Here is a 15,000-nt window from a genome sequence, read left to right as displayed (position 1 = left end):
GTTTCGTTACCATGGCAACATACTGGGTTCTAGACCTCTCCAATATTAAAGGCATTTCTGGCCACCTTTGGCGTTCTATTTTCATATTTGCAAATGGTGTCTCATATACATGATCCAACAAGCATATAAATATGTTGCCTTGAGTTTGTGGGAGGGTATGACATCATCAGTCATCTCATTTGCTTATTTTACACATTTTTCAAACTTAAATATCTCTGGAACTAATGCAGGTATTTACAAACGGTAAACGGCATTTTCATTCTTTCATAGAAATCTTTGTGATACGCCTAAAAAAATCAAGAGGTAAAAATCTGATCATAGTGGCACTTTAAAATAGTCTACTCATCACTATCAAATTTACATTTATAACTACTTAGAGCGGTTTTCAAATGAGTGTCGTAAAACCAAAACCAAAGTAATTACTTTGGCCAATCAAAAAGGACGGAAACAATCCAGTAAACCAATCAAAACTCGAAGTAATTACACGTATCCGACACAAAGCGCGGGTAAATGTGCACACGCGAGCCACGATTGGTTTTGGTTTCACTTCTGATTGGTTGAAAAAGTGGCGCGAGAACTTTGAACCAATCACTGAGTTAAGTAATCATAAACCAAAGTAATTCACTAATTACTTTCGACACTCAATTGAAAACCGCTCTATCACAATATCAATTACTTCCTAAAAAATCCCTTAGAAGTTTTGTACCGATTGTAGTTTGTCGATATTTAACTTTGAGCAGTTGGCCCACATGTTCGAACAATAAAACAATTTGCTAAAAACTAAGGCATTCATAACAATCAAAAGGGTCTTTCTGTCGAATGCATGTTTGACGCAGTTAATTTGCCCGAGAGAAGACATGCATGACGAAACGGTCTTAATAATACGATAAATGAGGGTCCAATAACACTCCCAGGTTGTTTGCAGTTTCACTAGGTGATACGTCCTTCCCTAATAAAGATAAGGTGATATCTTGAAGCTTGGGTAGCATTTTTCTGGTACCAAACACCATAAGTTTGGATTTATCAGGATTTAGCAGTAAATTGTTTCTGAAGCACCAGTAACTCAGAAAAGAAAGCTCAGCGCGCCTACAAGTTCCTAGAAGTCAACTCCCTAGGGTTAATACCCAGCGTCTTAAAAACAGTTTTTTTAACAGTTTTTTTTTATTAATATAGAGTAGCTGTTTAATGTAATGTCTATTTTATGTAATGTCGATAGCCTTGTAATTCTAATTAATTCTTTCTGCTATTTTTAATGTAAGTGTTCTTGTTTTAGCATGTATTTTTGCTTTAAAAACAATAAAGACCTATTATTATGCAGTATAAACGTTCGTATGCTAGCTTAGCACATAGCTCAATAGGGCGCAATTGCGTAACCTAAAGGCTGTAAAAATAACCTGAATGTATCTAAAAAGTTCATATCTACATATATCGATCTATACATAAGCGAATTAAAAGGTTAACTTCGATTCTTAAAAAGGTAAAAATATGAAATGAATCTCTTCAGACCTATTTAAACAATAATATTAAAGCATCTAAGACGATCCTAAATAATTGTTCTGTTGTCTCTGACCGGAGTTAGTATCTGCTTATGTTAACACTTTGAAAGATCTCGCAATGTGCAGACTTTCAGACAAAACGACCTTCTGCATTTTCAACAATACTTCTTTGCCCCTTTTAACTCCTACAAGACTTCGGATGGTGTTCACCAGTTCCTCACTGTATCCTCCTAACACGTCCATTACGATGTTAAACTGTTTCACTTGATACCCAGGAAACTGCCTCTTCAATTCCAGTCGCAATGGGGCATACTTTTCCGTCTTCTCGCAGCTCTTGATCTCCCTGTTATTCATCCAAGGACAGCTCATCTCCAGCAAGATGACAGATTTTGCTGTGCTGTCCACTATTCGGGCATCAATTCTGTTAGCTCTCACCGTCACATGATCTGCATAAACAGGGACATCCCAGAAGGCTTGCGCTCGGTCATTTTGATAGACAGGTTTAGGCTCGCTCAGTGAATACCATGGCAGTACACTATCCATTAGGTCTAGGCTGAACAACATCTCGAAAAAAATTACTTTCAACACCGCATTATGCCGTTGCAGATATTTGGACTGCGCAAGCGCAGAGCAACCAGCTAATACGTGGGCCACCGTCTCAGCTGCCTTGCCACATAAACGGCACATAATCTGGTCTGACCCCGTTCTTGTCTTCTTACTCTGGTACACTCGGGTGGGAAGTAACTGTTCGTACAGCTCAAACACGCCAGCGATAACATATGTCGGGCATGTCCTCCATTGCCACAGCCAACTAAAGCTATGGGATTGTCGGACATCCCCTGTACCAGAGCCTTCTTGTTCTTCCTCCCATTGAGAAGCTATCAACTTTCCCTGCCAAGCTTGGCCTGATACCTGATCTTTCAATTTCTTCTGCTGTGCGCCTCTTAGCTTTTGCTTGATGTTTGACTCTTTCACTACTTCACCTTCCTCCGTGCTGCACATTGGGGTAGGGTATGTAAGAGATAGCTCTAATCCAAGATCTCTACTAAACTTTGTCGCCTCCTTGATGAGTGAGCTATGGCCTAGCACACCTGAACGTTCTTCGAACTTCCGAACAAGCTCCATTGTCGGATCAGTGTTCTTGAACAGTTTAAGTGCGCCTTTGATCTTGATGGCCTTATACTCCTCCTCCACCGATCTCAGGCCTCGCCCTCCCTGATCCCGCGATAGATAGCACAATGCGGTTGAACCCAAAGGATGTTTACCACCATTGCTGACCACGATCTTGCGTGCTTCTCGATCGATTTGTTGAAGGTCAGTGACTGGCAGGTGCTGGGTCCACATTAAATAACTCAGAACAGGCAGGGCATACTGGTTTGAAGCTACCACTCGATGGTAATCTGAAAGAGGGCTGGACCATATAACAGAGAGTCTCTTTAAATACTCCTCTGAGGCAACCTTAAAGGCCAATTGATCTTCTTGTCTCGATGTTTCCAGTACTCCAAGAAATTTGTACTGCTTACCTTCTTTCAAACACTGTATGACTGATGACTCATCAAACTTAACTCCTTCCGCATCTTCCACTTTTACACCCCTCTTAACATACACGACTGAGCACTTCTTAGGGTTCCACTGAAGCCCTATGTCTTGCATCTTACCTCTGGTTGATCTAAGGACGGTATTCAACTTCTTCTCCGATGCTGCATAGATCTTAAGATCGTCAATGTAGAGAAGGTCCGTTACCTTAGTGCTCAGTGGCTTAGACAATCTATACCCCTCCGTCGCCTTAAGTGACCATGCGATGGGGTTTAGGCAGATGGTAAAAAGCCTCGGGCATAGCGAGTCTCCTTGGGGAAGACCTCGTTTAAATTGGATAGTCTCTGATATTTCCTTGCCTAACTTTGTTGTGGTGACAATCTTGGTGTTCCACGTGCTGCAAAGCTTGGTAACCACCCTTTCCAACCATCTCGGGAATCGATGTACTTCCATCATTTCGCAGAGCCAATCATGATCAACGGAGTCATATGCCTTTGTGACGTCTACCCACGCCATACTCAGGTTCCTTTTACCACGATGACAGTCTTGTGTGACCATTTTGTCGATCAACAAATTATCCATTGTGCCACTGCACCCCTTCTTAGCTCCCCTCTGCTCAGCCTCCATTAAACCATGTTCCTCCAGGTGCTCATCCATTGGAACTAACAGACATGCAGTAAACCATTTGTAAACTGTGTTGAGGCATGTTATCGGCCTTTGGTTGCTACTTGAAAATTCTCCCGGTTTGGGGATCAGTGATGTTTTGCCCCCCGCAAACCAGATAGGAAAATCAGTCTGGGCCATCGAAATTGCCTTAAAGCTTGCTGTGACACCATTATGCAACACATCAGCTTTCTTCCACCAATAGTTTGCCAGTTTGTCTGGACCAGGAGCGCTCCAGTTTCTCTTCTTTCCAATGATCTTAACTGTTTCATCATCAGTTAGGCCCCATTCCCCCTCATCTGGGGGAGGGACACACCCATGTATTGCTCTCTTGACGTCCTGTAGCCATATCGCTGATTTGTCACCAGTCCCCTCTGTCTCCCACAACTCTTTCCAGTATCCACTTGCCTCGTCAATGTTTTCAAACCTTTGTTTGTTCTCCTCACTTGTGTCGGTGCGAGTCTTATATTTTGGTCGTTCACTTGATTGATTATCAATGTTCTTTAACATGCAATTAAAACCATCATACACTCTTCCGGGGTCCTCTTGGAATTGCCGGTTCAGCACCCTCGATTCCTCCATGACCTTTTTCTTACAAAAACCTCTCTTCAACTTACACAATAGCATCTTGTTTCTATCCATGTAACTTACGAGCTCAGGCACCGAGATTTTCCTACATTCCTTTTCCAAAAAGGCCCTGTTCTTACGACCTCTTTTTGTGAGCTTTCGATTTTCTTTTATTCTCTCCATTTCTGCCTTTGCAATTGAGATTTTTTTCCTTGTTTCCATAACTTTTTTCTCATAAACTATCTTCCATTTCGGTGTTGGTTTTCGCGAGTTGTTAGAATGGTCTGGAGTGTTTTTCTTCCATCCTTTTAACAAAAGAAAGGCGACGATCACAGAATACAGAACACAATTCGCGATCCACAAATATTGGAATGGTTCCCCCCCTGGGGATAACTCACTTTGGCTCATTAGCGTAGTTATGACCTTGTTTATGCTTTTTAAATCGCTCATTGTTGGTCTTTCTTTTGTACGGGTGTCAACATGACGCTCAGTAAAATCACCTTGCGCATTACTAATATACAAAAGAATGCTACTAGCTGACTCCAATAACTCACGCTCTTTGTCATCGATTGTTGTTGTTTCCACAATCACACTATCCTCTTCTGTTATTTGCATATCTCCACTTTCAGTTCTTTCTACAATATGTAAATTCGTCTCAAATTCCGAGTTCTTACTACAATCTGCCTCCAATAAATAACTTTCAACCACAACTTGTTCCCTTTTTCCACTATTCCTTGTTCCAACATTACCAGCCATCGTCAGTGTTACATTGCCGAGAGTTTTTTCTGTTCTGGCCGCTTGATCCCGTAAATTTTGCGCTGTCAATCCAAGGTCTTCATATCCTCGCTCCTCCCACAACTCCTTCATCAAACACATGTAACCCTTTTTCCTTCCGTTACCTTGAAGCGGAGGATTATCAGAACTAGTGAGCTCAACAGCTTTCCTCTTGCACTCCAACAAGACACTTGTCATCTCTTCCGTCCATTTCATTCTCCCGTTTTTTCTTCCAGTCTGTGAACCGCTCGCCATTGATTCGACTTCCAATTATGAAACTGTTTTTTGAAGAATTTGTTCAAAGTTATTTTCCCGTCCAGAGACACCAACTCGTTTGAACAACTTGTCAAACAAGCAGCTAAGCATACTATATACTTTCTGTAAGCGCTCTGATGCTCTAGACTTGGCTCGCTTTCAACTGACGAATCTTTTAGCTTAGACTAAAAAACATACGTCCGCCATACTTGCCGCCATTATTATTATTATTATTATTATTATTATTATTATTATTATTAGTTACAGAAATCATAAACTTATACAGAAATTATTAACTTCTTACTAACCGAGCGTGAGGGCCGTACTGGGGAATATTGGCCCGAGGTCGAGGCAGTACAGACCAAGCACAGCGAGGTCCATACAAAAACGACTGAGGGCCAATATTCCCCAGTACGGCTTGAGCTACAACAAGTTGCAAATTTGTTGAGACACTTTCATTAAAAAACACCTTTTCCAGCTTCCAGTGCCCACCATATCTAGAATGTAAACCTTTCCCACTTCCTCTCCCCTCTCCCCCTTTCAATGTTGACTGCTTAAGTTTCCAACATTTTTTTGTCTTGCTAGCAACACTGATAAGGGGGGGGAGGGGGGCTGCAGTGTGAGAGATAATAGGGAAATTGATTACACCACAAGAAGGTGAAGTGTCTCCAATATTTTTGCAACTTGTTGTAGCTCGGTTAGTAAGTAGTTTATTATATGGTTTTTTAATTACCTTTTGCTTTGTTTTTGCAAGCTTATAATCGGCCCGTGGGCATTACGGGAGAATAATGCCCTACAATTCAGTCACATTATTTTAACAGCTGCATTGTACGTCAGCTGTTAAAAATATTGAAAGTCTTCATTTACAATGATTATGAGTGACACATAATCTTACAAGAAAAAAATGGGCAAATGTTTTGAACAAATGCATGCTGTTGAAGGTGATGATGAAAATTATTATAACAAAATAAAATAAAATAATATATATATATAATTTTCATAAGTTTTTATATACAAGTTTATAAATTTCTGTATAAGTTTATAAGTTTTTATTATACGGCTTGTGTTTGTAGCCGATATAACGCATGCTCTGATTGGCTAATAATTCAGTAAAAAAAATAACTGAATTATTAGCCAATCAGAGCGGCTACAAACACAAGCCATATAATAAAAACTTATAAACTTATACAGAAATTTATAAACTTGTATATAAAAACTTATAAGAATTATATATATATATATATATATATATATATAACTAACTGCAGACAGTACTGTTTCGGATATATATTATTTTATTTTATTTTGTTATAATAATTTTCATCATCACCTTCAACAGCATGCATTTGTTCAAAACATTTGCCCATTTTTTTCTTGTGAGATTGTGTCACTCCTAATCATTGTAAATGAAGACTTTCAATATTTTTAACAGCTGACGTACAATGCAATAGACAACATTTAAAGATGTTTTGAATTAGGCTGAAGTGGACAACACACTCACTGAGTGACATGTCTGCATAATATTCCTAGCATGATACTCAACCTCCTCCAATAATTTGTAATATCATGCTCAACCTCATCCAATAATTGCTTAAGAATTACGGCCAAAAAAATATATTATTGTAATGAGAGGGTAACTTTAAAAACTCAGCACTATATATCCATCATACTACAGGTGTGTTCGTGATACATCAACGCATACAGTTATTTGTGTGCCAATCTGAGCGGGTCTTGAAAGAGGTATATACTCTCGACACGATGAATTTCTCCGCTGTATATCTCTTCAGACGGGCTAATACAATGTTGTGACGGTGTTTTCACTCCGTATGTAAGCTTACATTAATATATTAAGCCTAGTTTCCATATGATCTGCAACGGTCTGCGATGGGTCTGCGACACGGTAGTAATGGTCGGGAAAGTTGAATCTAGTTCTACTTCGATCATGTCGCAGACCGTTGCAGATCTTACGGAAACCAGCCTTTAAACTAATTAACATACAAGAGCGAAAACACCGACGTTGAAAACGACCAAAAACTCCCCGGAAATTTACTTAAGGCGTTACAAAAACCATACAGAAGGCAAGAAGCCTCACAAATAAGACGAGGTAAGCCGTTTTATTCACGATTTCGCTCATATTTTCATTTTCAAGTACAGTTTGAGAAACCTGCGGTTTCGTCAGTGCAATGGAATTTTGCTTACGCGATATTTTTTTTTAATTTGGGGCTTTAATTGAAAATAAGACATACACACATACAACCTTTATTTATACACGATGAAGTTCAAAGCTACAGCCATGTAAGGTCGTGTCTCTTATTTATAATTTAGATTCTCAATCCCGTTATCCTTTAATGCTGAATCGAAGTAAAACTTGTTACAAGAGGTTAATTGCGCAATACGCTTCTTATTGCGTATTAACCTCTTTTGTAACAAGTTAATATGAACTACCAACAAGTTAACTCACAAGTCTTTAGTCTAAACTTGCGAGCTGCGGTGGAACTAAAACATTGATAACTTAGTGGCCTTGAAGTTGTGGTTGCGATTCAAGCGCTATGAAGCAGTTTCGAATTTCAAGGTTGAATATTTTTTTTGTGGCTCTATGATAATGTGATACCTTTTGCTCAGGAATGTAACGAAGCCACTCCAGAAGCTGAGAGTCACCTCGTTAACTAAATCGAGCCCCATATATTTGTGAGAGATGAAAAAGGCACTTACCAAAAACACAGTAGAGAAAATTTCCAAATACATTTCCTTGAGGACGTTCTGCGTTTATTTTGGTGATGTGTCAAAAGGGCTTGGGAACGAAGCTGACAACGTAACTTGACAAGGGGTTTTCCCCTTGGTTTTCCCTGTGACGTAGTGTTGTGGCATTCAGAACCCTCTTAGGGCCTTTCCACATTCTGCTAGCCCATTCTGCTCGAAAAAAGGCTATTCTGCTTAAAATTATGCTCCACAAGTACCATTATGCTCAAATTATGCTTCTGTATCCACATATATTATATGGCATTCTATCATGGGGAGGTACTTATAAAACACACCTTCCAAATTTGCAAACAAAATTAAACCATGTTGTCAGACTTATTTTCTTCGCCGCCACAGCTTACGGGCCTAATACTGTAAGCGCTTTACCTTTGATGAATCTACTTGATATTCTCACAGTGGAAAATGTCTTTTGTTCCTTTGTTTTGAAACTTACTTACCAATGGCATAAAGGTGAATTACCGGATATATTTCAAGATTTTTTTCGATATGCAAGTAGTGTTCATGCCTATAATACTAGATACGCAGTTTTAAAAAAATCTACACAAGCCACGGGTACGCACAAATATAGGCAACTGAACAGTCCATATCTTACGTAGCTACTGATCTATGGCAAAAAATTCCTGAAGATGTTAAAAACGTACCCTCTTCAAGATTTAAAACAAAATTAAAGCACTTCTTGTTGTTAAACCATGACTAATCATCGTTTACTTACAATTTAAAGATTATAATCATCTTTGCTACTATTTTCATTGTATTATTTCTACGCAATGCGTGCTTATTTTTTCTAAAGATGACAGGAATTTTTTCTTTCTGACAAATGATTAATAGGCCGGTAGCCAGGTTTTTAACCTCAGAAAAAGATCTGTTTCGTCGTATGAACGTGTGAGCCAAAGGGCCTCTGCTGGCACGACGTCTGGGTGATTTAAATGGTCTTAATGACCCCCGACTGACTGGAACGCTGCAGTTAATACCACCCAACTCTGTCCCTTGAGTTTTTGAGTAACACGTACCACAGGCATCCCAGTGTACGCTCTCGGAGCTTTCAAACAAGCAACCGTGGACAATCTTCCTGTCGGTGTACGTTGGATCAGTGACTTGATCTGATCGGCGTAATTGCAAGTTGAGAATCTAAGTATCTTAAGCAAGAGCCGATACAACGTAGATTTGATTTTAGTGGTATACTATTTTTCGGCCGGCCAAACCAGCCTTCTTCAGGTACAATGAGGGTTTACATTGAATTAAGGGGGTAGTTTCTAAAGAAACTGTGGTGCTGCGTCGGTGGGGAAGTAGTATACAAAAATTTGGTTTTATCAACGGAGTTGATAATGTAAATTGGCCACCGTACAGAGATTCTAAAAAGCTTTTAGAATCTCTGTACGGTGGCTAATTTACATTATCAACTCCGTTGATAAAACCAAATTTTTGTTCACATTGAATTGCTTCTACCGGTATGTACATATATATAGTAAATGGATGTTGACGTAATACTGGAAAAAATGCGATAAAACATGGCAGTTACAACGAATTTGAATTTAAATACTAAGAATAACGGAAAAATAACGGAAATGACTCTAAATAATAAACTGAAATCTAATACGTATCTTCGCGGATATTAAGACCGTTGGAATCAATTGTCCTGCCTTTTGAAATTAAAAAAGCTTCCCGGCCTTACGGATCGAGTCTCTGTTAGAAAATATTTTTTCGATAGGAATTAATTGCATATCCTTAGAGATGTTGTGGGGAGAGGAGAGGAAATGTTCTGCGACTGTAGTAGGTTTGGATTTGGTGTTTAGCGTTATCTAAAGTGCGGCGGTGTTCATTAAAACGGTCTTTTAAACGTCGTTTAGTTTCTCCTATGTACTGTAGATGGCATCTGTTACATTGAATCATGTAGAAAAGGTTTTTAGTTTCGCAAGTTATGTGGGAATTAATGGAGCATGTTGTGATTTCGCCAGTAGAGAAGAATGTGTAGTTGGTTAGTCCATGGAAAATGTAAGGACAGGTAGCGCAGTGTTTGACACAGCGAAAAGAACTGGAAGGAAGTGCGGACTTAGAATTAGTTACATTAGGCACCTGATTAGGGGACAGTTTAGCTGTTACCAGCAGGTCTCGAAGGTTAGGGGAGCGCCTGAAGGCCGCAACAGGTAGATGGAGGAAAGTATTTTTACAGCGGTCAGAGGAAAGAGGTAGATTGTAGTGTTTTTTAATATGTTGAAGATGGAAGGAAGTGATGGATTATAGGTCGTTATGAAAGGTATGCGTTCGGGTCGCGGAGCGTCTAGTTTCGATTTCTCATGGGACATCTTCTCATGTCCCAGGAGAAATTGCAAAAATAGGTACGCATTGCGTACGTGTGCTAGTGCAGTAACAAAGTGCTGTATTATTGTCAACTGAGCTGCGTGTTGTCTTCCAGGAGAGTAAGGTTATCTTTGCGTAATATATAGCTAATCTAGTTCACGATATCGTTTTGGTACCGTGTATCATCATAGTGTTATGGTAGATGTGTTAGGTAAATAGCCCCCTGACAAGACATGTGGTTGCTAGTAAAAAACTAAACCTAGATGATTGAAGAAAATAAAACGGGAAATCGAGAAACATTGGCCTCGAGGCTTTTCTGTTCATTTCCAAGTTCCCATACAACTTGTTTTTCACCATAATGTTAACCGTACACTCTGAGCTTCTGACAGCTTTTTAAGACAAAACTTACCCTGTCCGGCGGGGTTAGTATTTGGATGGGTGAACCCAAAATATACGACTTGTCAGAAACATAGGACCGAAAATTATATTTTTAACGCTCAAAAATGCGAACTAACCAAGGTACAGATTTTGTTAGCCTGCTTTATGCAAAACAAATATTGATGCAAATGTAAATAAATATTGATACGCAGGTTTTAGGAACAGAGGACGGAAGTTTTCAGGAAATATCGATCGAGAATAAAATATTTTGCCATCAGCAACAAAATTTACGACATGAAAACAACTTAAATTTTGAACAGAGAAATTATAAAGGTTACCATCAGCGAAAAATACTTTGGGAAATTTTTGCTACGTTCAATTTTTCTATTGTAGTTTTGGCTGCACAAGTAAATCGCAAAATCAACAGTGACATCGAATTCAGCGGGCGCCGTGATCAAGTTACCTGGCATGTTTACTCGAGAAACAAAGAATACTTCTGTGTCCAAATGATGCCAAGACACCGGGTTTTGTTTTTGTTAGTTTGTTTTTTTTTTCTTTCAAGTGTTTTAAAGATTGACGAGAAATGTGCGAGATCAACACAAAGATCACAATCGCCAACTCTTGAGGTTGACCATTGTTTCTGCAAAGTCAAAAATTTACTTTCCAAGACGAAGTTTATTTATCACCAGGTAATTCCATGGTTTTGAAAATAGCAGCTGCTTTATTATTCATCAGCGTCACAAATTCTTGCCGATTTTGGGGCTCATTTTGTTGAAACTCAAGCAGACAAATTTTGAACCGTGTATCATCGGCTTTACACTCGTACAACCCGGTTACATAGTGTGTAGTGCACTATACCACAAAAACAATGATCATGCAAAGCTCTTGCGGGGCCGGAGTAAAAGAGGTGTATTATGGGGTTGTGCAAGTCGAAGTTCTGGCCCCAGTTGTTCAAACGATGGATAGCGCTCTCCGCCGAATAAATCACTATCTAGTGGATAAACACTAGCAAAACCAATTGCGCTATCCAATGGATAGCGATTTATCCGGTGGAAAGCGTTATCCACCTTTTGAAACTGGGGTCTGAAGTCTTCATCGCTGATTCGGACCCAGTCGCCAAGGGGCGAGGAAGGGGGCTCGAGCGACGCACCAATACTTCTATTCCATCTCGTACGTGTTCGAGTAAAATGTTTGTACAATAGAATACTAGTCAAATCCGCGATTTTCTGCTCGACGACGGTTATCTATGAGGAAGTCAAGGCACTGACCAAGCTTCCGTAAACCGAACGGACCAATCAAAACGTCTGTTATAATCTGTGGGCCAACTGTCGTTCTGTGGCCGGGACATGACCGTCCCAAAAATGCCACAGCTGGAAGAATTTTTTTCCCTTTACTAGCAATCGCTAGTTTTAGAAAAAACTGGGTATTCTAGAATCGTTCCAACAGCTGATGGTGTAAACAATGCTCTTGCTCGCCGAGGCCGGTCGTTCCTTGAACAAAGATTTGACAAGCCTATTTCGCCACAACCTCCACACGGCAAAGGTTCTTGAACGCCTCGTTCGTGAACTGCATACGGATAAAGAACTATGCAGCTATTTGTTCCTCAATCATCCAGGTTCGGAAGATATGCTGTGGGGACTTATTAACCTTCTAACAGAGGATTCCCGGTGGGTAATAATTTTATTATGTATAAACTTGTGCTTTGAACATTTGGCTTCCTTGTGAAATTAAAAGCTGAATTTGAGTTCCTGCTGACAGTTCAAAGATCATCATGATCAGTTTCAGACTGAATTGGGCAAAATTTGAAGCACAATTTTCAACGATAAAACACTGATCTCGTCTGCGTCTTGGGAACCGCCGCTCGTGAAGATGTTAATGAATAAAAATTTTGTTTTGTTTGAACAAGTCACCTTTCGTGAAGGCATTAGACTTTAAGCTTTAACAAATCAGCCTTACTAAAATTGCTTTACTGGATTGAATATATAAAAAAGGAAGGAAGTGAGAAAATCTATTAGTCTTGATCAATGCTAGCTGTTATTCATAATTTTGACTCATTTAGCAAATCGACTTCACAATCCAAATTACCATAAGCTTAATGATTTTACGTACACGTTTTTGGCTTTTGTGCGATTGTATAAACATTTACCCTTCCAGAATCTTGTACAGACATGTGTCATATCTTTTCAGTTTTTTGAAGTTCTGAAGTGCTATAATTATCCGCTTTTAAGTCTAATAACTATGACATGTTTTGGCGGAAGGGCTTTTATTATATTCCATTTTGTAACGAGAGCTGTCATCGATACCTTAATAATTTATGTGATAATGCTGTGATAGATCCAGCTGCACTGTGAAGGTGACTTTTGATTTGCCGTCTAATGTTTTGAGAACGTTTTTGACAAAGACGGCTTTAAAGAAGGATTTGTTTAATTTTATTCCAATCCATTTTCAAGGCTTTGGAATATGACACCATTTATGAGTTATATGTACACCCTTTTCTTTTTAGGATTTTAACTTGTCACTAAACTGTATCAATATTATTATGACCCAGTTATTGAAAGTTATAAAAGAAAAACTGCTGGCTGTCCTATCTAATTTACTTCTACTTGTAGATCCAAAGAAATGAAAAGCAGTTGATTAAAAATAATCTTGAAGGTTGTGTTAATCTCCTTAAGCCCTTGAGGTATTAGTTCCCAGTCAGGGCTCAAGATGAACAGTAGCTATCTAGTCACACGCTAGTGAAATTTCAGTCTTGGCCAGCAGATTTTGCAATTTCGAAATTGTGAAGCAGAATAAGTGTAGTTCTGGCTAAAACAAAACTGGAAATTGTTTAGGTTGAAATGTCTTGTTTAGAAGGTGATCACTCCAAACATGATTTGTCATGAGCATCGGGCTGTTACGCTGGAGGTCGTGAGTTCAACTCCGGCCAGACCAACACTCAGGGTCTTTAAATAACTGAGGAGAAAGTGCTGCCTTTGTAATTACATCTGCAAATGGTTAGACTCTCTAGTCTTCTTGGATAAGGACGATAAGCCGGAGGTCCTGTCTCACAACCCTTCAATGTTCATAATCCTGTGGGACGTAAAAGAACCCGCACACTTGACGTAAAGAGTAGGGCATGTAGTTCCCGGTGTTTTGGTCTGTCTTCTGTGGTGTATCATGGTTGGGAGGGTAAATGCTCAGAGATATTAGCTACACCAAGCTACTCTAAAAATCCAAGGGTAAATAAAGATATATGATGATGATATGATATGTCTAAAATTAAAAAAAAGAAAGATGATATGGGGTGAAAGATCTCGTTCACTAGGAATTGTAAATCTCTGATTAAATGAGGGAAAACTTGTTTGTAACATCTTAATGGCCGAATATTAATTGACTTGAGAAACCACCATTCAAGCATAAACTATAAGCATTGCTTAAATGTAAGTATTAAAAATGGATATCTGGGGCTATTTTACCAGTGCAGGTAAAATCAATAACAACAGTCTTTCCGGTTCAGGATGGCCCTCACCGGGATGATCTTACACATATTTCATCAAGTTTTGTAAATGTCTGATTAAGTAGTTCACTACTTATAATATTGTTGAAAGGGGAGGTGCTAAGACCCTGCCCTACCCGCAACCCAGCCATGAGCCTCGTCCGCCATGCCGAAGGACCTGGGACAGCCTGGAGCAATGGGGGCTCGTGGCTAAAGCCACAGCCCCCCAATGGACCAGACCTGAGGTACCCAACCCAGCGCAAGAAGAAAGCAGGCACCCTACCTGTTAGGCCAATGGAATATACAGTTGGTATGCCTTGCTTGACCACTGACCCTAAGTCTTGATGAGTTGATCAGGGATTTCCCAGGCAGCAGCTGTTGTTGCCGTGCCAATGTGAAAGCTGTGGCCAGAGTAGGAGCCAGAATAACCTGCCGAGTGTATGATAGACTGCACTGTAGAGAAGAGAAGAAGAGAGAGGAGAAGAAGAGTTCTTTCCACCAGGTCAAATCCAAACGGAACTCCTGGTTTAGCCTAATGGGGTGGTCATCACGCCTGAAGGTACACAGTAAACTTGAATGATATTGGTGTCCTTCCCTGAGGAGTGACCTTACAAGCACAGTGGAGTTTCTCAATCAATGACTCCAGTTCATGCCACCTACAAAAATGCTTACCAGAGCATGTATCCAGCAAAGCAATAAACCTCTCTCTTTTCTTTGGTGGAAGCCTGGCTTGTAGAGTTGTTGAATCAAGCTCAATACCCAAGATGTGAAGCTAGGTAGAAGGCCCTTCCAGCTTGT

At 39.7% G+C, this 15,000-nt stretch overlaps 2 protein-coding genes across 3 annotated transcripts in view; one reads left to right on the top strand and one right to left on the bottom strand.

Annotated features, from left to right (window-relative positions):
• The window catches only part of LOC137993116 (uncharacterized), a 19,940-nt gene extending 11,869 nt beyond the window's left edge, over positions 1-8,071 (bottom strand). The window contains exon 1 of the mRNA XM_068838793.1: positions 8,004-8,071. Coding sequence (XP_068694894.1) covers positions 8,004-8,036 — 33 coding nt within the window. The 5' untranslated portion in view covers positions 8,037-8,071. The remainder of the gene's footprint in view (positions 1-8,003) is intronic.
• Positions 8,072-11,827: 3,756 nt separating this feature from the next.
• LOC137993113 (uncharacterized) overlaps positions 11,828-15,000 on the top strand; it is a 51,775-nt gene continuing 48,602 nt past the window's right edge. The window contains exon 1 of one of the 2 annotated variants that reach the window (XM_068838791.1): positions 11,828-12,394. In XM_068838791.1, the coding sequence (XP_068694892.1) occupies positions 12,189-12,394 (206 nt within the window). In that variant the 5' untranslated portion in view covers positions 11,828-12,188. The remainder of the gene's footprint in view (positions 12,395-15,000) is intronic. The other variant, XM_068838790.1, reaches the window with a different exon arrangement.

This window comes from Montipora foliosa, chromosome 2 (genome assembly GCF_036669935.1).
Source record: "Montipora foliosa isolate CH-2021 chromosome 2, ASM3666993v2, whole genome shotgun sequence".
Taxonomy (NCBI): Eukaryota; Metazoa; Cnidaria; class Anthozoa; order Scleractinia; family Acroporidae; genus Montipora; species Montipora foliosa.
Note: the sequence above shows the minus strand (reverse complement) of the source record. Positions and strands in the feature narration are given on the sequence as shown.